The 25,937-nt window shown below is 34.8% G+C and overlaps 1 protein-coding gene across 1 annotated transcript in view; it reads left to right on the plus strand.

Moving 5' to 3' along the window:
- The window catches only part of LOC100376560 (uncharacterized), a 146,484-nt gene that overhangs the window by 22,264 nt on the left and 98,283 nt on the right, over nucleotides 1-25,937 (plus strand). Inside the window, exons 8-10 of the mRNA XM_085496698.1 lie at nucleotides 8,824-8,927; nucleotides 11,078-11,262; nucleotides 14,577-14,751. Coding sequence (XP_085352824.1) covers nucleotides 8,824-8,927; nucleotides 11,078-11,262; nucleotides 14,577-14,751 — 464 coding nt within the window. The remainder of the gene's footprint in view (nucleotides 1-8,823; nucleotides 8,928-11,077; nucleotides 11,263-14,576; nucleotides 14,752-25,937) is intronic.

A 25,937-nucleotide genomic window follows, 5' to 3' on the forward strand; every position in this document is an offset into this window, starting at 1 on the left:
TAAATGACAGAGGAACTAAATTCCTAGTCACCAACTTCAAACGTAATATATATCAGACCATCATAAAACGTACAGATGCTACAGAGCAAAAAATGGATCAAGACAAATCACAAGATTCCGATTTTAACACCAACCCTTTGGGCCAGCAAAACACTAAACACAAAATGGAGCGAAACAATGGTCACAGAAACAAAGAGCAAGCAACACTCAACAGAAGAAAACACAGTAGACAATATTCATTACTTGATGACCTACTTACCAGCCTGGCGAGCTATATAAAAAAAACAATAGGTTCAATGAACTCACTCCAAAACATTCTCATTTTAGAAAATATTTTCTGACCTAGAATTCAGGTATTGTTTGCTTTCAATGTATTTTTTTTTTATATGATGAATGTTGCTAATAAGCCCTCCCTTAAATGTACTTCCTGGAACACTCATGGTAGCTTAGATCTCAAAATTAGAGATAATAACTTTCTAGATCTTATTAGTGACTTTGATATTATTAGTCTGGTGGAAACCAAAACGGGTGCAGATTCCTGTATCCAATTGCCAAATTTCTGCCATTTTCATTCATTTCGAGCTGATAAACACAAAAAAGCCCGCTCGAACTCTGGAGGAATCACTGTTTATTTCAGAAACACTTTAAAAAAGGGCATTAAACAAGTGAAGAGTGGAAGTGATGATTTTCTCTGGCTGCTCCTAGACAAAGAATTTTTTAATCTTGAGAGGATATTTATTACGGCACCATTTATCTTAGCCCAGAGTATTCAAGTATTTTTAAATGGAAAGACGCAAATTTATTTCAAGTTTTGGAGGATAATATTAATAGATATTCAAAACGTGGTTCAGTTATTATATCAGGCGATTTCAATGCCAGAACCAAAAACATTATGGAATTGACCTCTTTCAGTAAAATTAACTATCAGTCATCCGCTCCAAATATTAACACTAGAAAAAGGGCATCTCAAGACTTGGCAGTAAAAAATCATTATGGTGACTCATTGTTGGATCTATGTTTATCCGCAGAACTAACCATCCTCAATGGTAGATGTATAGGAGATAAAACTGGCAAGTACACTTGTCATCAAACTAAAGGCAGCAGTGTAGTTGACTACACTATTGTTAGCAATAATCTATTTAACAAAATTAATCTATTCTATGTTCACCCTCTTAATTTATTACTCTCAGATCACTGCCAAATAACTTTTCATCTTCAAATAAATGCAATTTACACAAATAATATTTTGAAAATAACACACTCCCACAGTGATAAATTAGTACATGAAACTGACACTTACATTTGGAATAGCGAGTCAAATTTGATATTCAACCTAACGCTACAAAGCAGAGATATTACAAATTTAATTAATAACTTTAACATTAAACATTTTGACAATACACAACAATCAATTGATGAGGCAAATACTATGCTCTCAAGTATTTACATTGAAGCAGCTGGCAGATGTCTGAAAAAACATATCAGGAGAAAACCAAAAAAATACTAAATGTAAACCAAAATGGTTCAACAAGAACCTATATAATCTAAAGAAAGAAATTTTGGGTATCTGCAGTAAATTTAGTGCAAACCCATACAACATTAAACTGAGAGAAAAATCATACAGTCTGAAGAGGGAATACAAGCGGCTAATAAAAAAGAAAAAGAGAGATTTTAAAAATGATATATTGAACAAGCTCGAAAGTTTTAGCACATCAAACCCCAGTGAGTACTGGAATTTATTAAGAGAGCTAAAAGACACCAAAATAAACAATGACTCTGATAATGTTGACAGTCAAACCTGATTTGAACATTTTAGGAACCTGAGTAAAGAAACAAGTAATACAATGAGCGAAAACTCATTGCAGCTACAACTAAAAAATCATGAATCGCTCTCTCTACCTAAAGCCAACTTAGACAAGTACATCTCACAATTAGAAATCCAAAATGCTATAACTAAACTCAAAAATAAAAAAGCTCCAGGCGCAGATAAAATTACCAATGAAATGATCAAGGCCAGCAGGAACCCGCTAGTAAAACCACTACAAAAACTATTCAATTTAATCCTGCAGAGTGGATACATCCCTAATTGCTGGAATTTAGGTATGATCACTCCTATTTTCAAAAAAAGGAGACAAAACAAATCCAAACAATTACAGAAACATCACACTTCTTAATAGTATCAGTAAACTGTTCACCTCCATTCTTAAGCAACGGCTTTTGAAACATCTAAAGGAAAACAACACAATTATCAGAGAACAAATAGGATTCATGCCAAACTGTAGCACCAAAGACCATCTATTTGTCCTCAAACAACTAACCACAAAATACCTAAGCAACAAAAAGACTTTGTTTGCTTGTTTCATTGACTTCCAGAAAGCCTTTGATTCCATCTGGCATCTAGGTCTCTTTTGGAAACTTATCCAAAGTGGTATTACAGGTAAATTCTACAACATCATAAAATCCATTTATCTGAACTCAACAGGATGTGTTAAACTTAAACAGGGTGTAACAGATTGCTTCGCAATTAATAGAGGAATTAGGGGATGGACTCGGCCCTCTCCTTTTCAATATCTATGTAAATGACATTAAAACATCATTAGACTTGGCTCCTAATGACCCACCAAGTCTCTTAAACACAGTCTCCCTTGTCTGCTATATGCAGATGACCTTGTAGTATTATCCCAATCACATACTGGCTTACAAAATGCCATAAATTCTCTTGAAACTTACTGTCAGAAATGGAAACTAAATATTAATATCTCTAAGTCAAAAATCATCATGTTTAGTAGGTCAAAAAAATCACAGGACAAATCAAAATTCTATGTTGATGGAAAGGAACTTGAAAATACAAAAACCTACACATACCTCGGCATTAAACTACACAAATCGGGTAAATTCATCGGAGCACAAGAAGACCTCAGAGCAATGAAGAGCTAGAGCAATGAAGGCATGTTTCAAAATGAAACAAATGTTATTCTCAGAAAAACTAATTCCAATCAAAACATACTTAAAAATGTTCGATGCAATAGTAAAACCAATTATGCTTTACTGCAGTGAAATTTAGACGAGTGAAAACATCAACAAATCGCATCTAATGGCAAATCTGTCTACACCAATGGAAAAAGTACAAATACATTTCTGCAAATACCTTCTAAAAGTAAATAGCAAAGCAAGTAATTTGGCAAGCCTACTAGAGTTGGGAAGATATCCTCTCCTATCAACGAGCTTAAAATATATGATCAAATATTGGATCAAAATAAATAATTCTAACCCAAATTCGCTAGTACATGAAGCTTACAATCTTGGAATACGTCTTGATAAAAAAGGAAAAGACAACTGGGTAACAGACATAAAACAAATTTTAGAAAATTTAAATATGGGAAATATTTGGGAAAACCATAAATCTCTTGATGACAAACAAATCACTGAAACAGTAACGCGCAAACTAGAACAATCCTTTGAAATACATAGTACAGAAACATTACACGATGACAATAAAGGTAAAAACCACAAAAACAAGTTACGAACCTATAGGAAAATTAAAACAGAATTTGCATATGAAAAATATCTCACCACAATCAAAAATCCAAATCATAGAGCAGCTATGACAAAACTCAGAATAAGTGCTCATACCCTTCAAATCGAAAGGGGCAGATATAATAACATTTTAGCGGAGGACCGAATTTGCCCAGTTTGTGGCAAACAGGAAATTGAAAACGTAAAACATTTTCTTCTCAATTGTAATTTATACAAGAAGGAACGAGAAATCATGATCAACAATATTAAATACAATATAAGCAACTTGGGGATGGATGATGAAAAGCTTACAAATATACTAAAAAGTGAAAATGACAAAACAATCATTGAACTAGGAAAATTCATCCACACTTGTTTCAAATTATGACAAGAAAAAATCTTAAAATGCCAGATGCATCAACCAACCACCAAATAATTAAATTTTTTTTTTCTTTTTTTCAATTGTCTATGAATGTCTTGTGTTTTGTTTTTTTGTTTGCTATCTTTTTGCTTTTTGTATTACTTTATTGTATTTTCAACTAAGATCCCACTCCGGGATACAGTTTCAATAAAGATTATTATTATTATTATTACATAATTATATATGCAAATAACCCCCCCCCCCATCACCACCACATGCACACACTAATAACTATTTTGAAAAACAAAAGTTAAATTATGAAAATGATCAGCAATCTTGATATATTTGTAATTGCAAATGGTTATGTACATCCCCATCAATATCACAACTCAGTATTTTCAGAAACTCGCTACTTTCTATCTACACTCAGTATTTTCAGAAACTCGCTACTTTCTATCTACACTCAGCACTTTCAGAAACTCACTACTTTCTATCTACACTCAGCACTTTCTGAAACTCACTACTTTCTATCTACACTCCGTATTTTCAGAAACTCACTACTTTCTATCTACACTCAGCACTTTCAGAAACTCACTACTTTCTATCTACACTCAGCACTTTCAGAAACTCACTACTTTCTATCTACACTCAGTACTTTCAGAAACTCACTACTTTCTATCTACACTCAGTATTTTCAGAAACTCACTACTTTCTATCTACACTCATCACTTTCAGAAACTCACTACTTTCTATCTACACTCAGCACTTTCAGAAACTCACAACTTTCTATCTATACTCAGCACTTTCAGAAACTCACTACTTTCTATCTACACTCAGCACTTTCAGAAACTCACTACTTTCTATCTACACTCAGTACTTTCAGAAACTCACTACTTTCTATCTACACTCAGTACTTTCAGAAACTCACTACTTTCTATCTACACTCAGTATTTTTAGAAACTCACTACTTTCTATCTACACTCAGCACTTTCAGAAACTCACTACTTTCTATCTACACTCAGTATTTTCAGAAACTCACTACTTTCTATCTACACTCAGTATTTTTAGAAACTCACTACTTTCTATCTACACTCAGCACTTTCAGAAACTCACTACTTTCTATCTACACTCAGTATTTTCAGAAACTCACTACTTTCTATCTACACTCAGCACTTTCAGAAACTCCCTACTTTCTATCTACACTCAGCACTTTCAGAAACCCACTTTCTATCTACACTCAGCACTTTCAGAAACTCACTACTTTCTATCTACACTCAGCACTTTCAGAAACTCACTACTTTCTATCTACACTCAGCACTTTCAGAAACTCACTACTTTCTATCTACACTCAGCACTTTCAGAAACTCACTACTTTCTATCTACACTCAGCACTTTCAGAAACTCACTTCTTTCTATCTACACTCATTATTTTCAGAAACTCACTACTTTCTATCTACACTCAGCACTTTCAGAAACTCACTACTTTCTATCTACACTCAGCACTTTCAGAAACTCACTACTTTCTATCTACACTCAGCACTTTCAGAAACTCACTTCTTTCTATCTACACTCAGCACTTTCAGAAACTCACTACTTTCTATCTACACTCAGTACTTTCAGAAACTCGCTACTTTCTATCTACACTCAGCACTTTCAGAAACTCACTACTTTCTATCTACACTCAGCACTTTCAGAAACTCACTTCTTTCTATCTACACTCAGTATTTTCAGAAACTCACTACTTTCTATCTACACTCAGCACTTTCAGAAACTCACTTCTTTCTATCTACACTCAGTATTTTCAGAAACTCACTACTTTCTATCTACACTCAGTACTTTCAGAAACTCACTACTTTCTATCTACACTCAGCACTTTCAGAAACTCGCTACTTTCTATCTACACTCAGCACTTTCAGAAACTCACTTCTTTCTATCTACACTCAGTATTTTCAGAAACTCACTACTTTCTATCTACACTCAGCACTTTCAGAAACTCACTACTTTCTATCTACACTCAGCACTTTCAGAAACTCACTACTTTCTATCTATCTACACTCAGCACTTTCAGAAACTCACTACTTTCTATCTACACTCAGCACTTTCAGAAACTCACTTCTTTCTATCTACACTCAGTATTTTCAGAAACTCACTACTTTTTATCTACACTCAGCACTTTCAGAAACTCACTACTTTCTATCTACACTCAGTACTTTCAGAAACTCACTACTTTCTATCTACACTCAGCACTTTCAGAAACTCGCTACTTTCTATCTACACTCAGCACTTTCAGAAACTCACTTCTTTCTATCTACACTCAGTATTTTCAGAAACTCACTACTTTCTATCTACACTCAGCACTTTCAGAAACTCACTTCTTTCTATCTACACTCAGTATTTTCAGAAACTCACTACTTTCTATCTACACTCAGCACTTTCAGAAACTCACTACTTTCTATCTACACTCAGCACTTTCAGAAACTCACTACTTTCTATCTATCTACACTCAGCACTTTCAGAAACTCACTACTTTCTATCTACACTCAGCACTTTCAGAAACTCACTTCTTTCTATCTACACTCAGTATTTTCAGAAACTCACTACTTTTTATCTACACTCAGCACTTTCAGAAACTCACTACTTTCTATCTACACTCAGCACTTTCAGAAACTCACTTCTTTCTATCTACACTCAGTATTTTCAGAAACTCACTACTTTCTATCTACACTCAGCACTTTCAGAAACTCACTTCTTTCTATCTACACTCAGTATTTTCAGAAACTCACTACTTTCTATCTACACTCAGCACTTTCAGAAACTCACTACTTTCTATCTACACTCACTAGCCTTCAATACTGCATTTATGAATATACTTGCAGTGGTAGACAGTGTTGTTAGCACGTTGTGGAGTTCAGCTTCGCATAGAAGTTCACAAACAAACTTCATCTGAACATGGTAAATAATGGTGGGTTAGGTGTTTAAACTATCCCTACAAATGTGGGGGAAACATTGAGTGTTGACGATTAGCATATACACAATCATGTTTTTCTGTTCATGTATTGACCTCATGTACTTCCCTGATAACAGGGCTGCACATGGTACCAATAAACAATTAAGACTGTGACATTTCAATAACACACTGTACAGTTTTATAATACAAAATAGTGAGTTTGTGAGTGTACTGAGTGTGGAAAGACCAGCTGAATGTCAAGGATAGATTTGGAATTTTTGCCTTGACCAAATTGAATGAAACTAAGTGCCTGTGAAATGGCTGCTATTTTCACGCCTAAAATTATCATTTGATACATAAATATTAATAATTTTTAAGTTTCTAAGCATGAATTATTTTTTTAAGTGAAAAAATGTGTTTTAAACTCATTCTACGGCAACTTTATTTTTGTGTATTTTAAAACGAGGCTCCTCATTAGCTTCTCATTTGCATACAGAAATTTCCCTTGTGACGTCAGAAGGGGAAGTCGCATGGCAGCTTGCATTGCCAATACGTGTAAATAAGGCAAATTTCTTGTGCAGTTTTCTCGTCTTTGACTAAATTGTCACTTATGTACTTGTTCGTCGAGGGAGAATGGACCATAATGAACACATAGTATCAATTTTTGTTGCATGGGGTTGAGTTAGATGCGAAATATGTCCGTTCTGGTGTAGCTGGTAACCGTGACCGACACCGGCGCACGTTTGTACACTGTCGCTGAACAAAATAGAATTTGACGTCGGAATTATCTCGTTATTTAGCAAGTTACTAGGCACGTCACTACACTGTTTTATTTCATTGATCGTCTGAGTAAAACTGTCAAAATTAAAATAAAAGAGAACATATTCTGACATTCTAAACATTAGACTATAGTGATCACTATAAAATAATTAAAAAAACGACAAATCACAGTTACTAAATAAATGACAGCCGCGTGGAAATAAATTGACTTTTTGTTGAAATAGGTGAACGCGCCGGGTCAGGACGAGGGCAAGTGCGTTAAAAGCGGCGTTAAATAATCGAGATCGGCACACATACAGATAAATTCAGAGTGTATTCGAGTTAGCGTGATCCATGGCGTGATTGTCATAATTATAATAATTCTTATTTCATAAATTATTACGCAGATCAAGCTGCAAGCATGGAGGTAAAAAAAGAACAGAGGTGTGAATTCGACATTCAACACCAATCACCAAACAATTCAGAAACTTTTAGCCTTCGAAAATGAAAACAATTAGAAATGTGTAAGGGCTGTGTAATTTCCTGTTTGTCCGACGCTTCGTTTTTGTGTCACTGTCAAAATTATTGCTACCTTTTACCTAACAGGGACTAAACGATAAAACGATAATCACGATCGCAAAAAAAGTCAACTCATTTGAAACACTTGCCGGACGTCTCTTTCTCTCTTCTAAAATCCGCCTCGGTGATCATGGGCTGGTCCGGAATCTATTTTCTTTCAAAAGTGTTGCGCTAGGTTTACGTTAAGTGGCTTTCGTCCACTGATGTCGCACCTTCGAATCGATTAGAAACGTGTGAATACATACACTATGACTATACGTTTCACTGCAACTGCCAACAACACAACACAACAACTAAAAACTCTCTCACAAAAAAAAGAAGAAAAAACGCCGACCGAAAAATGTATATTGTTTAAAACTATACTGAATGACCAGTGTTCTTACGGCTCGGGGGTATGACTTCCTCTCACATTTTTGTCATTTGGTGGCGCACTTTCGGTGAGAGTCAGAAATCCGGAAACAGTTGACCGTTTCAGGATAGGTGGGCGTGGCTACAACACGAGAAATATCCCAAATTTACTTGGATACGAGTAATCATTTTCAGCAAAAAAATCAGTAACTGCCCATTTCAGTGGGACACAGATCTAAAATAGGAAACGTGAGGGTGGGCATTGCACAGGCACTTTAATGTATAATATTGTCAATACATTGTTTTATCGCAGTGTGTATTCCTGATAGACCAACTCAATGGTGTGTATAAAAGAGGAAACAAACAATATCTATTTCACTTTGTTGATACAAAAGATGGGCAAGCTGAAGAAAACCTGTAAGTAACATCAAAGACTTATGAAGATAGGGTTTGCAATGAAGATTTCAAAATCAATATACACTTTTGTAATGCAAATAAGTTTTCCACATATCTGCATATTCATGGACTTTGTTTTGTTTTGTCACTTTGAGTAGAATCAGTGACAGTCTTACAGTTGAATGATAATTTCAAATACCCCATGAAAGTGTTCTCAGTACACATATGTATCCCAAAATGCAATGTTAGTAATTTTTATTTTGCTACATTATACACTAATATACCATACAATAAACTTAAATCTGGACTAGCTTCATTGGTAAAGCAGGCCTTCTTTCACAAAAATGGTACTCAAATGTATAAATCCATTGTCATAATGCATAACATGGATATTTTAGCAAAAACATGGATGCAAGATATAAATATATTGATGTCAAGATGATTTCAATTTTGAAATTATCAATTTTCTGTATCTTTTAGGTATTCCTTCAGCTTCTTGTGTATACATGTCTTAACTTGTAGATACTGTAGAGCATGTATGTTGTATGATGATTTTTGAGTAAGACATAGCTCACTAGCTGGAAACCTAGTTGAGCAAGGTTGCTGAGAAATAGACTAGTTAAGACCTTTAAAAGGTTTATTGGAAGACATGAACAGATAATTACCAAATGTGACTTGTCTGTCTAGTGTATTACGTGAAACAGTATTCCTAATTACGACTCTCTATAGTTAACTTATTACTTGGCAAGATTAGATTTCAATACTTGTATCAATACGAGACCAATCATGATGGGTGTGTCTAGTCAGCAAGGCATGCTAACTCATTCTAAACACCTGATACCACGTCTGAGACATCAGTGGTTCATGATGGTCAGTTCTCTTTTTAGCTCCGCTGTCGACTTTGTCGAGCGGAGCTTATCATATGAGTGATTGTCCGTCGTCGTCGTCGTCGTCCGTGTCAATGTTTTACTTTTTCGACTTCTTCTTGAAAACTACAAGCCTGAATGCTTTGATACTTGGTGTATATGTACCTTGGGTAGACCTCTCTTAGGTTTGTTCATTTCATGTTGATATCTTGGTGAATATTTTTGTCATTTTTGGTAAAAAGTGATATTTTCGACTTCTTGTTAAAAACCGCAAGTGCAATTGCTTTGATATTACATATATAGGTACTACATGTGGACCTCTCTCAGATTTGTTCATTTTGTAATGATATCTTTAATTCTCTAATTTTGGTGAATATTTTTATCATTTTTGGTAAAAAGTGATATTTTCGACTTCTTGTTAAAAACCGCAAGTCCAATTGCTTTGATACTACATATATAGGTACTACATGTGAACCTCTCTCAGATTTGTTCATTTCGTGATGATATCTTTAATTCTCTAATTTTGGTGAATATTTTTGTAATTTTTGGTAAAAAGTGATATTTTCGACTTCTTGTTAAAAACCAATAGTTCAATTGCTTTGATATTACATATTTAGATACTACATGTAGACCTTTCTCAGATTTGTTCATTTCGTGATGATATCTTCAATTCTCTAATTTTGGTGAATATTTTTGTAATTTTTGGTAAAAAGTGATATTTTCGACTTCTTGTAAAAAACCAATAGTCTGATTGCTTTGATATTACATATATAGGTACTACATGTAGACCTTTCTCAGATTTGTTCATTTCGTGATGATATCTTCAATTCTCTAATTTTGGTGAATATTTTGGTCATTTTTGATAGAAAGTGATATTTTCGACTTCTTGTTAAAAACCACAAGTCCGATTGCTTTGATATTACATATATAGGTACTACATGTGGATCTCTCTCAGATTTGTTCATTTCATGATGATATCTTCAATTCTCTAATTTTGATGAATATTTTTATCATTTTTGGTAAAAAGTGATATTTTCGACTTCTTGTTAAAAACCACAATCATTTATGGTGAAAAATGATATTTTTGAATTCTTGTTGAAAACAGCAAGTCCCGTTGCATTGATACTATGCATATTGTTCATTTTCTAATGATATCTTCTGTTCTTTAATTGAAATGTGCATTGCTAACAGCGGAGCTATCTCAGCCGATAGGCTGCTTGTTTGTGATCTAAGTCTCATGGACCTAGTAACCTTGTGTTCTTTATAAGGCATTAAACATTCCTCCAATTTTATTTTTGTTTTTAGTGTTGCTAGTTTCAGTGAATTTCCGTACATCACTGCAAGGGAAGGCATATTTTGGAAAAAAGCTCATGTAGAAGCTTATTTATCAATGTACATGATACGAGAAGAAAGGGTAGATTTTGATAATGTAAAAAGTTACAAAAATCCGGCTGAAATACCAAGACCAGTTGCGCCATCCTCATCCTCAGGTATGTACATTGTGATGGGACATTGCTAATGTTTGTGGTCATCAGAGTTTGCGAACTACATTGTTGTATAGCTGTAAATTACAAATTTAATGACTTCTATGCGAAAGACTTCTGGATTTGCCTGTCTGTGTGTATGTATATATGTATGTGATGCTTGTCTATTCCATCATTATCTCAAGAACCATTTGAAATTTAGTACGAGGAAGCCCTTGGACAATGCACAGGTCTGATTAGGTTTGGGTTGAAGTTTGTGAATAATAATTACCTAATTTGCATAATAGTTTTCCAATTTTTAGCTCCACTGTTGACTTTGTCGGGCGGAGCTTATCATATGAGTGATTGTCCGTCATCGTTCGGTGTCCGTCGTCCGCGTTAACTTTTTAGTTCCGCTGTCGACAAAGTCAACACAGCGAAGCTGTTCATATTACTGATTGTCCGCCATCATCCATCATCGTCAACTTTACAATTTCAACTTCTTCTTCAAAACTGCAAGTCAAAATGTTTTCAAATTTGATATGCAAATACCTTGAATGGTTCTTTCTCAGATTTGTTCATTTCATGTCAAAATCTCGAATTCTCTGTTTTTGGTGAATATTTTTGTCATTTTTGGTAAAAAGTAATATTTTCAACTTCTTGTTTTAAACCACAAGTCTGATTGCTTTGATATGACATATATAGGTACTACATGTGAACGTCTCTCAGATTTGTTCATTTCGTGATGATATCTTCTATTCTCTAATTTTCATGAATATTTTTGTCATTTTTGGTAAAAAATTATACATTTTTGACTTTTCCTGAAAACTGCTTGTCCAATTTCTTTGATATTGTATTTGTAGGTATATCAGGTGGACCTCTGTCAGATTTGTTGATTTTGTGACAATATCTTCAATTCTCTAATTTTGATAGATGTTTTTGTAATTTTTGGTCAAAAACGTTATTTTCAACTTCTTCTTGAAAACTGCTAATCTGATTGCTTTGTAACTTTATTTGTAGGTACCTTGGGTGAATCTCTGTCAGATTTGGTAATTTCATGACTATATCTTCAAATCTCTAATTTTAGTGAATTATTCTCTGCAACAAAATCAAGAAATTGATGTCTTACGATATTAAAGCAGCTTGCATTAAGTTTAAATTGCTTCTTAGTCATTGTTTTCAGAGCATGCATCACAAACAGCGGAGCTGTATCAGCCGAGAGGCTACTAGTATATATAGGTATCACAGGTACATCTCTCTCAGATTTGTTTGTTTGATGATGTTATTTTCAATTCTCTAATTTTAATGATTATTTTTGTCTTTTTTTGTAAAAAGTGATATTTTCAACTTCTTGTTAAAAACTGCAAGGCTGATTGCTTTGATACTATACATATAGGTACCTCAGGTAAACCTCTCTCAGATTTGTTCATTTCGTGATGATTTCTTCAATTACTGTAAAGGGGGTAATTATTCACTGGGTTTTAATTTAGCTTATTTTGCTGACTGCAAAATGCGCTAAATTAAAACCCAGTGAATATGTAAAATTTACCATAGAACACATTATCTAAATGACGAAACAGTGAATTTAAAACCCACTGAATGTGCCTGAAATGGTAAATCAGCGAAATTTAAACCCAGTAAAAATTAATCATTTTACAGTATCTAATTTTGATGAATATTTTTGTTATTTTTGGTAAAAAGTAATACTTTTAAATTTTTGTTGAAAACAGAAAGTCTGATTGCTTTGATACTATACATATTGTTCATTTTCTAATGATATCTTCAGTTCTTTAATTGAAATGTGTATTGCTAACAGCGGAGCTATCTCAGCCAACATGCTGCTTGTTAGCTTTCCTATTGCATATCTCAACAGATTTTAATGAACTTAATAGATGCTTTGGGACAGTACTCATTAGGTTTGGGTCAAAACCTGTGCATAATAATTGTCAAATTTGCATAATTAGCCAATTTTCAACTTTTCTATAATAACTCAACAAACACCCCTTAGATTTCAATGAAACTTGGTACATAGGGCTTTTGGGATGTTCCACACATGTGTTCACTATAGGCACAGTCCCTCTATCACCGGTGACCGGTGATAGAGGGACTGTGCTATAGGGTTGAATTCTGTGCATATATTAATTACTTTTTTAATAATTTGCGTGGTGTTTAACAGATATCTCTAGTGCCACTATCAAATTTAAATGGAACTTAGTACATTGGTGCTCTTAGATAATCCACATACCTGAATTAATTACATTGTATAAATTGTGTCATGTTACCACATTAAGATGCACAACTGTAATATCTCTCAAGCACTGCTACAGATTTAACAATGTTGTGCGCATGGGCACGCGAGTTGAGTCGGTTGCGGGTGAGTCGGTTGCGGGTAGAAACCCGGAATAGAGAGATCGAGAAGACAAGTTCACCGTGCGGTAACAATAACTGAACTATTTATTCGCTTCACTCGATTACATGCAAGTTACAATGAAACAACAAACAAACTACTAATAGTAACTAATAGATAGGTTGAAATAAATGTGGGTGTGGCAACAGCAGTGGGTGTCTAATTACATGTAGGTCAGACTAACAGTCTCCACAAATGCAGCCAGTCCAATAATGAAGGTATTGGATATGAGATGAGATTATAACATATCATTTAACCATATTTGGTCATGAGATCTCATTAATATGCATACATTTAATATTCAAAGTACTTTTGCACATGCAACCAATGCTGTAATTAAGGCATTGGAGAAATGACTAACTTATCACATATCCATTTATGGTCATGTGAACATTAGTATGCATACATTATACCTGTAATATCACAAGCATTGTTGGGGATAGGGCAATGCAATCAGTGCAATATTGTACAAGATGTCTGACATCAGATGGCTATATATGGTGGTTTGACCTCATTGACATGTGTAACTGTAATATCTTGTACATGTATACTGTTGCAGATAATTAATGCATATTTTTGTTGTTGAACAAGATACATGACCAAAATATCAACTCTGCATATATTTATTAGTACCATAGCCATTAGGAACCAGATCACTGCTTGCAGTTATATTTTTAAATACTGTTAAATGTAAATGACAGAGGCAAGTCAAAATAAGACATATTTCAATGATTGGTGATGTCATTCTAATATAATAAATATGGTATTCCTTATTTGTACTTCATGTGTTAAATACTATGGGAATTGTTTCTAAGGTTTTTTTGTTTTATTGATTTTTTTTCAATACATAATTATTATTACAGTTTAGCATTTGACTATGTTTTTTCAAAAAGAATGATGTCAATAATGTAATCTTATAATTATGTTTCCATAGTGACTGCTGGAAGAAGACAAGCATCAGCTGCTATTGATGGCAGAATAAGTCAAGATCATAAATCTCATACAGGAAAGCCTCAAAAACTACAAAAGAAGAAAGTCTTGACAGATGGTTTTAAAATTAGGGAGAATTTGTACGTTCCTGAGGGTTGGAAAGCCACATCTCCTATCAGGTATCTGTTCTTTACTTATATGTAATGATTTTATCATTGATAAATATTTATTCTTATTTCAAAACTGAGTTAATTCATTTCTATTTCTATATCATATATCAAGTCGTTTGATTGCTTAAATCATTAATTCCTATTTCCATATCATATCATATCTAGTCATTTGATTCTTTAAATCATTAATTCCTATTTCCATATCATATCATATCATATCTAGTCATTTGATTCTTTAAATCATTCATTCCTATTTCCATATCATATTATATCTAGTCGTTTGATTCCTTAAATCATTCATTCCTATTTCCATATATTATATCTAGTCGTTTGATTCCTTAAATTGTTCATTCCTATTTCCATATCATATTATATCTAGTCATTTGATTCTTTAAATCATTAATTCCTATTTCCATATCATATCATATCATATCATATCTAATCATTTGATTCTTTAAATCATTCATTCCTATTTCCATATCATATTATATCTAGTTGATTGATTCCTTAAATCATTCATTCCTATTTCCATATCATATCATATCATATCTAGTCATTTGATTCCTTAAATCATTCATTCCTATTTCCATATATTATATCTAGTCGTTTGATTCCTTAAATCGTTCATTCCTATTTCCATATCATATCATATCTAGTCATTTGATTCTTTAAATCGTTAATTCCTATTTCCATATCATATCATATCTAGTCATTTGATTCTTTAAATCATTAATTCCTATTTCCATATCATATCATATCATATCATATCATATCATATCATATATCATATCATATCATATCATATATCATATATCATATCATATCTAGTCATTTGATTCTTTAAATCATTCATTCCTATTTCCATATCATATTATATCTAGTCATTTGATTCCTTAAATCGTTCATTCCTATTTCCATATCATATCATATCATATCTAGTCATTTGATTCTTTAAATCATTCATTCCTATTTACATATCATATAATATCATATCATATCATATCATATCATATCATATCATATCATATCATATCTAGTCATTTGATTCTTTAAATCATTAATTCCTATTTACATATCATATCATATCATATCATATCATATCTAGTCATTTGATTCTTTAAATCATTCATTCCTATTTCCATATCATATTATATCTAGTCGTTTGATTCCTTAAATCGTTCATTCCTATTTCCATATCATGTCATATCATATCATATCTAGTCATTTGATTCTTTACATCATTCATTCCTATTTCCATATCATATTATATCTAGTCGTTTGATTCCTTAAATCATTCATTCATATTTCCATATCATATCATATGTAGTCATTTGATTCCTTAAATCATTCATTCCTATTTCCATATTATATTATATCTAGGTATTTGATTCCTTAAATCATTCATTCCTATTTCCATATCATATCATATCATATCTAGTTGTTTGATTCCTTAAATCATTCATTCCTATTTCCATATCATATCATATCTAGTCGTTTGATTCTTTAAATCATTCATTCCTATTTCCATATCATATTATATCTAGTCGTTTGATTCCTTAAATCATTCATTCCTATTTCCATATCATATTATACAGTACTCATTCCGCCCAACCTCCCGCTTTTATCGCTTTTTTTCCGACCGCTTATCGCTTAATTTCCGACCGCGCGCTGCTTTCCGAACGGAAACTGACTGCTTTTTTTCCGCTCGCTCGCGTTCGCTTTTGTTCGCTCGCTCTCGTTAGCTTTTGTTTGCTCGCTCGACCGCTCCTGCTATGGCTGGCTTCAGAAGCATCGTCCGCTTGCCAACCGACCGCTGGAGTAACAATGATCGTACATTGTATGTATAAACTTAAGTTTTTATTCGTAATAAATTTAGGTTTTAATGACGATTCATAACACAACGCCTATTGCTTCTCTGTTTTGGAACAAAGACGCCTTCAAATCACTTGACACATTGTAACGTTTGCTACGCAAGTCGAACTGTGACCTGTATTTACACATTTACGTCCTTGTGTGTGTAGTTCAAGCAGCTATATAACTGGTCAATCACGATATGTATTGAGTACTAGTATTTGTGTGTTGTGTGTGTGTTTCTGTGTGTGATTTTGACTAAATTTATTCCGCTTAAAATAATTTGACACTTTGTTATTTGTGAACGCAACTCACACTATGACCCTTACTCAATTTGCATAAGTAATAGGAATGCTGTAGTTCAGAAAATCTATTGGTTAACTTTTGCTCGTGTCTGGGTGCGCAAAACAAAACTGCACATATAATTATCGCATAGCTGAATTTCTACAAATCAATTGGACTTAAACTACTAGTATAATGACTGTGACGATTAATCGCTTGTCTGAGTACATGCGGCAACGAATTATTGGATTGGCAGCAGCCGGACGAAAAATGAAAGAGATTTCGGAACAGATAATTTGTTGAGGAAAACAAAACAAACGCAGCCAGTGATACATTTTGAAAACAAAAATACAAAATAAACGCAATCAGAGGCGCCGACCACGCGCGTTGGAAATAAATAAAACATGTTGTGAGAGTCTCACCAAACTCTTTCACTCGCCCAATATAATTATGTTATTTCCCAAAGCACTTATATTTAATACATTGACGAAAAACACCGCAAGAAAAATGTAAATCAGGCTTGTAATTACTAGTAACTCTACTCGAACGCAATGTTGATCACTGTAAAAGTGGATAAATTCGAACCGTCATCAAATTAAAAATTCAAGCGATCTCGTTGAATGTCAAAAATAAACTCGATGTTTAGAAAGACAAAAACAACACCATATTAGAGTGCAAAAAAGTTAGCAGCAAAGAACGAGAAGTGCATGTGGGAAAGCGATGAGTGAACTCGAGGAAAATTATGCTGATGTGAGAACAAGCCATATACCCGCGGAGTACTTGCTAAAACATCAAGAAAATGTGCCATTTCAAAGGGCACCCTTACAAATAATTTCTGCGATTGTGTGAACATGATAACGTGCAAACAAGGAACAGAGCTCGTGGTCCACAAGGAAACTTAGTGATGACGCAGTTAGATGTATACGGCTGTTGAAAACAGAGACTCCTTCGATCTCATATAAGCAGGTTCAGGTGTTCATTTTCAACTATTACCAACAACGCTATGATAACAAAGAACATGATAACATTATGAAATTCTTTTGTTTTTATGTAGAAAAATACAGTAATTTTACCAAGTAAAATGATATTTATTAAAATTGTTGTTCATACATGAGTTGTCGAACACACTACATAGTTTGTAATTTCATCCAGCTCCTTTCAGTCACGATTCAAGACAAATAAAAGGCACAAATCTATAGATAATATAGCAAATTATTTTTTCTGTAATTTTCGTGTGTAATCAGTAATTATGAAAAAAAATTATGGGTACATATGGAATAGATTTCGTTATGAATTATTCTTAATATCAATTTCTAAATTATATTGTCAAAATCAGTTTTTTTTCCAGGTTTTTTCCCCCCAAAACGAAAGAATTTCATAATGTCGGGAACGAGAAGTTTTTTTTTTTATTATTATTTATTGGGAACAGAAAGTCTTTATCGTAGTGCTTCACCTCGGTTGACAATGAGCTCTTCGGGTCGCTAAAACTGTATGTCCACCTTTGTTGGGGTGAACATTTGTATTATTATACTGAATAAATCTTAGAACAGAAATGGTGACACTCAATCATGGCAATCTTCTAGGTCATCGTTAGAAAGATTTTCGGAGGCAAATTTAATCTTGAAGGATTCCAGGAAATTGACCCTTACCGATTCATATTTATGAATTAATCGGGATTCAGGTACCATAGTGTTTGTAACAGGAAAAAAAAACGCTTTCGCGTGGGGTTTTTCATGCAAACATTGTGAATGGTTCCCCGACACTGATTCCTTTTTAACTTTCAATTTTTCTAAGACGCGGCAAACCTTGCTCATGACCGGAGACGTCGTCGAGATGCAGGTGCGATTCCTCTTAGCAACGCGTTCTATTTATTTCCAAAGCGTGTGGCCGACGCCTTTGATTGATTTATTTTGTTCTTTTATTCACGTAATCTATCACTGGCAGCGTTTGTTTTGTCGCGTCTCACAACTTAATGTCCAAGCTGACTTTGTTTTGGCTGTAAGTGAACTACGTACAGCTCATGAAAGTATTTCACCCAGAGTTCGCAAAAAACGGAATACCCTGCAAAATTTGAATCCTTTATTTTATAACGAGACATTGGGCGCCAAAATAAAAACCATAATTGTAATTCAACAAGTTTATGTAACGTGTTAGTCCGCTTGCCAGCCGCCTAGTTAAAAAACGCGATCTCCATTGATGTCGGCTTTGACAACTTCGAACAAGTAAGATGGGCGCTGGCCGACATTACATTTGCAAGTATTGTATTTGTTTGACAAATTGTACACTACAGTCATTCTATAACAATCAATCAGTCGTTTTTTTCACAGTCTTACTATTCCTGCAGATATTCTTCAATTGTTATAGGTGCCACGGATTTTAACATAACTACAACTTGACCCGTGTTAAACCACAGGGAGGCCAGGAACTATGATCAACTGTAGGCACTCCCTATGAGTGGGGGGGGGGGGGGGTTATTTTAAACTCGAAAAAATAGACGAAAAGAATGAAAAATAAAATCTAAAAAAAATACCAGGTTGAAGAATATTAGTTGCTCCTTCGAATTTCGCCAAAGCCTTACCTACATTTTACCCATATCTGCAGAATAAATCAAGAAAACTACACAAATTTACTCCATCTAGGAATTCCTAACGGTTAGTCCGAACGCACGACACAGTTGGAGGCGTGGCCTGTTCAGCATTTGTCAACAACCAATCACAAGACGGGTTACGAACCAGTTGAGCAAGGCTAACCGAGTCGTGACCACTGGCATTCGCTTTATTGTTAGCAACATGAAGCGCTATATATATAGAGCAGTTGTACAAAATCAAAGAAATCACACCATCACCACTTCAGAGAATCAAATGAAAACACCAAAAACTCAACACCACAACAAGCTACAAGACGGACCACGTGCACCCAAATACAGTAGACGAAATACCTCAAAGAACAAACACATTGAGACCCTGCTTACCTGCATCATGAACATTATTGACAATTAATAGCAATGAACATAGCAATCAACTAATGCATTGACCTAGAACCAGGTATATTAGTACGCACTGAATTTTATTCCTTTATTACTTATATCAAATTTTTTTCTTTTTTCCCCCCTTCCCCTATCTAGCTATTTAACATGACTTTTTCTCCGGCAAAAAAAACTTGTCTTACATTTTCAACTATATATTTATGGTAGTTTAGTTAAAACAAATAATGACCCATGTTTTATAGCTAGAATTAGTACTTCAGATTTGTTCAGCCTAGTAGAAACTAAAACAGATAGAGACTCAAATTTAACAATCCCCAAATACTCATATTTCCACTCTTTCAGGAGTAAAAAACATAAAAAGGCCCGCTCCAATTTTAGAGGAATTGTCTTTTATTATAAAAAATCTATTCAAATGGCATAAAACAATTACCAAGTAGTAGTGAAGCTTTTATCTGGGTTCGTTTAAACAAAGATTTCTTCAACCTTGACGAAAACATTTTCCTTTGCTCACTTTACTTAAGTCCACAACACTCCAGCATCTTTGATTGGAAAGATTCAGACCTTTTTCAACTGTTGGAAAAAGATATTAGTAAATATTCAAAATTTGGCTCAGTAGTTCTATCGGGGGACTTCAATGCACGTACCAAAAGTGAAAAAGATGTGGCAATTTTTGACAATTCAATAATCGTCTCTACAAATACAGACAATTCCTTCAAACAACGAGCCTCTCAAGACATCCACATTAAGAACCAATATGGCAATAAACTTTTAGATCTATGTATTGCCACAGACACTGTCATACTTAATTGAAGATGCATAGGGGATCTTACTGGTAAATATACATGTTACCAGAGTCAGGGTAGTAGCATTGTAGATTATACAATAGTTAGTAGAAATTTATTTAAAAATATTTCTTTATTCTATGTACATCCTTTGAATTTAACCTTGTCAGATCACTGCCAGATATCTTAGCACATTCAAACAAATGCCTTGCTAAAAATCTCTACCACTGATATGTTGCACACAGGTGCCCCAAAAACTTTAAAACAGCAAACATGCACATATATTTGGAACGAGAAATCCAAATTTCTTTTTAATGAAGCACTACATTGCAAAGATATGTGTAACTTAATCAATAACTTTAATTTAACTGATTTTGATAACTCTCAACAGGCAGTCGATAAAGCCACAGATCTTCTCTTGAATATTTACCATGCTGCAGCCCATAAAAGTTTACCAAAACGTAAGGTAAAAACAAAAAACTCAAAACATAAAAATAAGAAAAATAACTCTAAGTGGTACACTTGTGAATTGACTAAACTCAAGAAAGAAGTTCATAAAATGTCAATTAAATTATCATCTAATCCGTACAACAAACAGCTCAGAACTGAATGCTATAATAGTGTTCACGTTACAGGAAGTACGGGCTAAGATTTAAGCTGATTTAGGCTTATCTAGCATATTTGCATTTTGGCTAGACCCAATTGTGTCCACGCACAGGGAGGGCCAGTCGTTAGCACGGGCTAAGAGGCGCCATCAGTCGGTGACCTTTGGCAAGCCGCTATTTACGAACGAAAAATGGATGACATGCGCGAGGTTCTATTTCTGCTACTGACATGTTTCGTTCTAATTTTGAAGCGACGAGCACAGGAACGCGAAGACGGACTCAACATATTTGGATGCACAGAAACAGTATACAACACCCTAACAGAATACAGAGTTTTATTAATGCATGTCGTAGACAGCGAACCAAATTTATTTTGTCCACGATTGGAGCTGTTGTACGCTCTACTACAGCGACCCGATCAGTGTGGAAGCGTGTACACTGAGTTCGGTTGCCATTTTGGGAATGAGAAAGTTGAATATATTTGATCACGTGCATAATGTTCACACTCAAAGGTTGCTGCAGAGGGCGCTTAGCCCTGGGCTAAGCGTTCGCGCACACTTCGTTAGCCCGTGCTAAGGGTCTTGACCGCGTCTTAAATTCGGTTCAGATTTAACCCGTACTTAGCATTCCTTAGCCCGTGCTAAGCGTTCACGCACGTTTGCTTAGCACGAGCTAAGGAATTTGACCTCTTAGCCCGTGCTAAGAAGCTGTGCGTGAACTCAACTAATATGAAGAGAAAATATAAACAGCTTGTAAAAAAGAAGAGGTGAGAATACAAGAATAATATACTAACTAAACTAGACACAATGAGTAACTCGCGTCCTGTAGAATATTGGAATTTAATAAATGAACTAAAGAGAAGACAAGAAAATAAGTTATGTGATAACATTAATGCTGAAAAGTGGTATGAACATTTCAAGATACTCAATACAGATGAAATCCCATTTGACGACAACCTAAAAATAGAAACTGACAGCCTAAAAATTACACCTATTACCTTTCTGGACCAAAATATCTCTCAATTAGAAATTCGAACTGCAATCAATGCTTTAAAGAATAGAAAATCTCCCCGGTGAAGATAGCATAACTAATGAAATGATTAAAACTGGTAGAATTAAATGTCCTGATAAAGCCTCTACAAAAAACTGTTTAACCATATCCTCAACAGTGGTCACTCTCCTAGTGCCTGGAATATGGGTATTATCACGCCAAACTTTAAAAAGGGGGGAGGAAGCTGACCCAGGAAATTATCGAGGAATTACTCTTCTAAATAGTCTGAGTAAACACTTCACCTCTAAAAGGGAGACTTACTAAACATATCAATGAAAATAATTTTTAAACTCATAGTTGCTGTCGACATAGGAAGTAAAGTAAGCAAATAACACCGAATAAACGGCAAGGTAAAGACTATGTCTAATTATAGTAAATACGTACTGCGTGCGTGACTCGAACCGGCGCTCGCGTACGGCACCTAATCGCCTAGCTTAACGCCACTACACGTCTTCCCCTCGGCCACCGGGCATCCCCAAAAAAGGATGCTTAATAACCGAGCTTATTACGTGCAGAGAACGTGAAACCCGTCCACGCGATACGCGCCACACAGCATGGCCAGAATGCGGCAAAGGCCTTCAGATCTGGCTGTAGTAGGATGGTGAAAGTAATGGTACAGCATTTTAACAGTGAATAAGTACTGAGAAATAATTTTTAAACTCATAGTTGCTGTCGACATAGGAAGTAAAGTAAGCAAATAACACCGAATAAACGGCAAGGTAAAGACTATGTCTAATTATAGTAAATACGTACTGCGTGCGTGACTCGAACCGGCGCTCGCGTACGGCACCTAATCGCCTAGCTTAGACCATAAATGTAGTGGCGTTAAGCTAGGCGATTAGGTGCCGTACGCGAGCGCCGGTTCGAGTCACGCACGCAGTACGTATTTACTATAATTAGACATAGTCTTTACATGTACCTTGCCGTTTATTCGGTGATATTTGCTTACTTTACTTCCTATGTCGACAGCAACTATGAGTTTAAAAATTAATTCTCAGTACTAATTCACTGTTAAAATGCTGAACCATTACTTTCACCATCCTACTACAGCCAGATCTGAAGGCCTTTGCCGCATTCTGGCCATGCTATGTGGCGCGTATCACGTGGACGGGTTTCACGTTCTCTGCACGTAATAAGCTCGGTTATTAAGCATCCTTTTTTGGGGATGCCCGGTGGCCGAGGGGAAGACGTGTAGTGGCGTTAAGCTAGGCGATTAGGTGCCGTACGCGAGCGCCGGTTCGAGTCACGCACGCAGTACGTATTTACTATAATTAGACATAGTCTTTACCTTGCCGTTTATTCGGTGTTATTTGCTTACTTTACTTCCTATGTCGACAGCAACTATGAGTTTAAAAATTATTTCTCAGTACTTATTCACTGTTAAAATGCTGTACCATTACTTTCACCATCCTACTACAGCCAGATCTGAAGGCCTTTGCCGCATTCTGGCCATGCTGTGTGGCGCTTATCGCGTGGACGGGTTTCACGTTCTCTGCACGTAATAAGCTCGGTTATTAAGCATCCTTTTTTGGGGATGCCCGGTGGCCGAGGGGAAGACGTGTAGTAGCGTTAAGCTAGGCGATTAGGTGCCGTACGCGAGCGCCGGTTCGAGTCACGCACGCAGTACGTATTTACTATAATTAGACATAGTCTTTACCTTGCCGTTTATTCGGCGTTATTTGCTTACTTTACTTCCTATGTCGACAGCAACTATGAGTTTAAAAATTATTTCTCAGTACTTATTCACTGTTAAAATGCTGTACCATTACTTTCACCATCCTACTACAGCCAGATCTGAAGGCCTTTGCCGCATTCTGGCCATGCTGTGTGGCGCGTATCGCGTGGACGGGTTTCACGTTCTCTGCACGTAATAAGCTCGGTTATTAAGCATCCTTTTTTGGGGATGCCCGGTGGCTGAGGGGAAGACGTGTAGTGGCGTTAAGCTAGGCGATTAGGTGCCGTACGCGAGCGCCGGTTCGAGTCACGCACGCAGTACGTATTTACTATAATTAGACATAGTCTTTACCTTGCCGTTTATTCGGTGTTATTTGCTCAATGAAAATAACATTATAATGAAAGAACAGATTGGCTTCTTGCCAAAATTCAGAACTGCTGAACAGCTGATCATATCTTTGTACTTTAAACAGTTACTGAGTAAATATTTAAGAGTAAAAATCGAATCTTTGCATGTTTCATTGACTTTAAAACGGCTTTTGATTCAATCTGGCACCAAGGCTTACTTTACAAACTCTGTAAAAACAACATCTCTGGTAAATTCTACAATATCATAGAATCAATCTATCAAAACTCTCTTGGTTGTGTCAAAACAAAAACAGGGCTTACACCCTCTTTCTCAGTAAACAGAGGGATTAGACAGGGAGATAACCTGAGCCCACTTTTATTCAATCTATATGTTAATGACATCAAATACCACATTGAATCCTCACAAAATAATAGTGGAAGCTGGATGTCAATGCATCAAAATCAAAAATAATAATTTTCAACAAATCTGGGGAAATGCTATCAAAAAACAAATTTAAAATAAATGGACAAGAATTAGAAAACGTAACATCATATACCTATTTAGGACTAAAAATAAATTCTTCAGGTAAACTCTTCAAAGCACAGGAAGATCTTGGACACAGAGTAACAAAAGCAATAGTCAAAATGAAACAACTATTATACTCAGAAAATAACATCCCAATAAAAATACACCTGAAACTATTTGACAGCATAATCAAACCAGTCCTACTCTATTGCAGTGAAGTATGGGCTAGTGATTGCATACTACAATCCAAAGATCTTCATAATAATATGCTTTCTATGGAGAAGCTACACACCAAATTCTGTAAATATGTGTTACAAGTTAACTGTAAAGCTTGTAATTTAGCATGTCTATTAGAACTTGGTAATTTTCTCCTACTTCTAACGAGCATAAAGCACTTAATAAATTATTGGCAAAAAAATAAAAATGAAAATACTCTAGTTCAAGAAGCAAATCAACTTGGAATGGAGCTTGACAAAAACAATACACCTAACTGGGTAACTGGTGTGAAAAGCTTACTAAAATATGTAAATGAAAACAATGTGTGGGAGAACCAACATCTGCATAATGCTGCCTCTATAACAAAAAAGATTATGGACAATCTCCAAAAAATATTCAAAATTAACAGTCAAGAAAAAATGCAGGATGACAACAAAGGAAAAAATCAAAAAAAACATTCTAGACATGATGAACAACAATGAAAATAAAACAATTATAAAACTAGCTAAATACATATACGAATGTTTCAAAATTAGAGAAAATAACATGAAAAAGCTTTCATTTTCATCCACCAATATTAATATCATGGCATATCTTCAAGTTTTTTTGTTTGTTTTTTCTGTTATCTTCATTTTTATGATATTTTATCTTATTGTCTTTTTTGTTTTTTCTTTCATCCACACTTTATTGTAATTTAACTCAAGATCCTATAAAGGATAAAATATCAATAAAGTTAATTATTATTATTATATATTGTTATTTTGTTCATATCCCAAATCTCTGGTGGAGATTGCTTTAAGTTTGCGTTTTTTGTCATATATACTGTTACGTCTTTGGTGGTAAATCTTACGGTCGTGGTCTCTCCTCACTTCGGG

This window comes from Saccoglossus kowalevskii, chromosome 3, assembly GCF_978046115.1.
Source record: "Saccoglossus kowalevskii chromosome 3, keSacKowa6.1, whole genome shotgun sequence".
NCBI lineage: Eukaryota > Metazoa > Hemichordata > Enteropneusta > Harrimaniidae > Saccoglossus > Saccoglossus kowalevskii.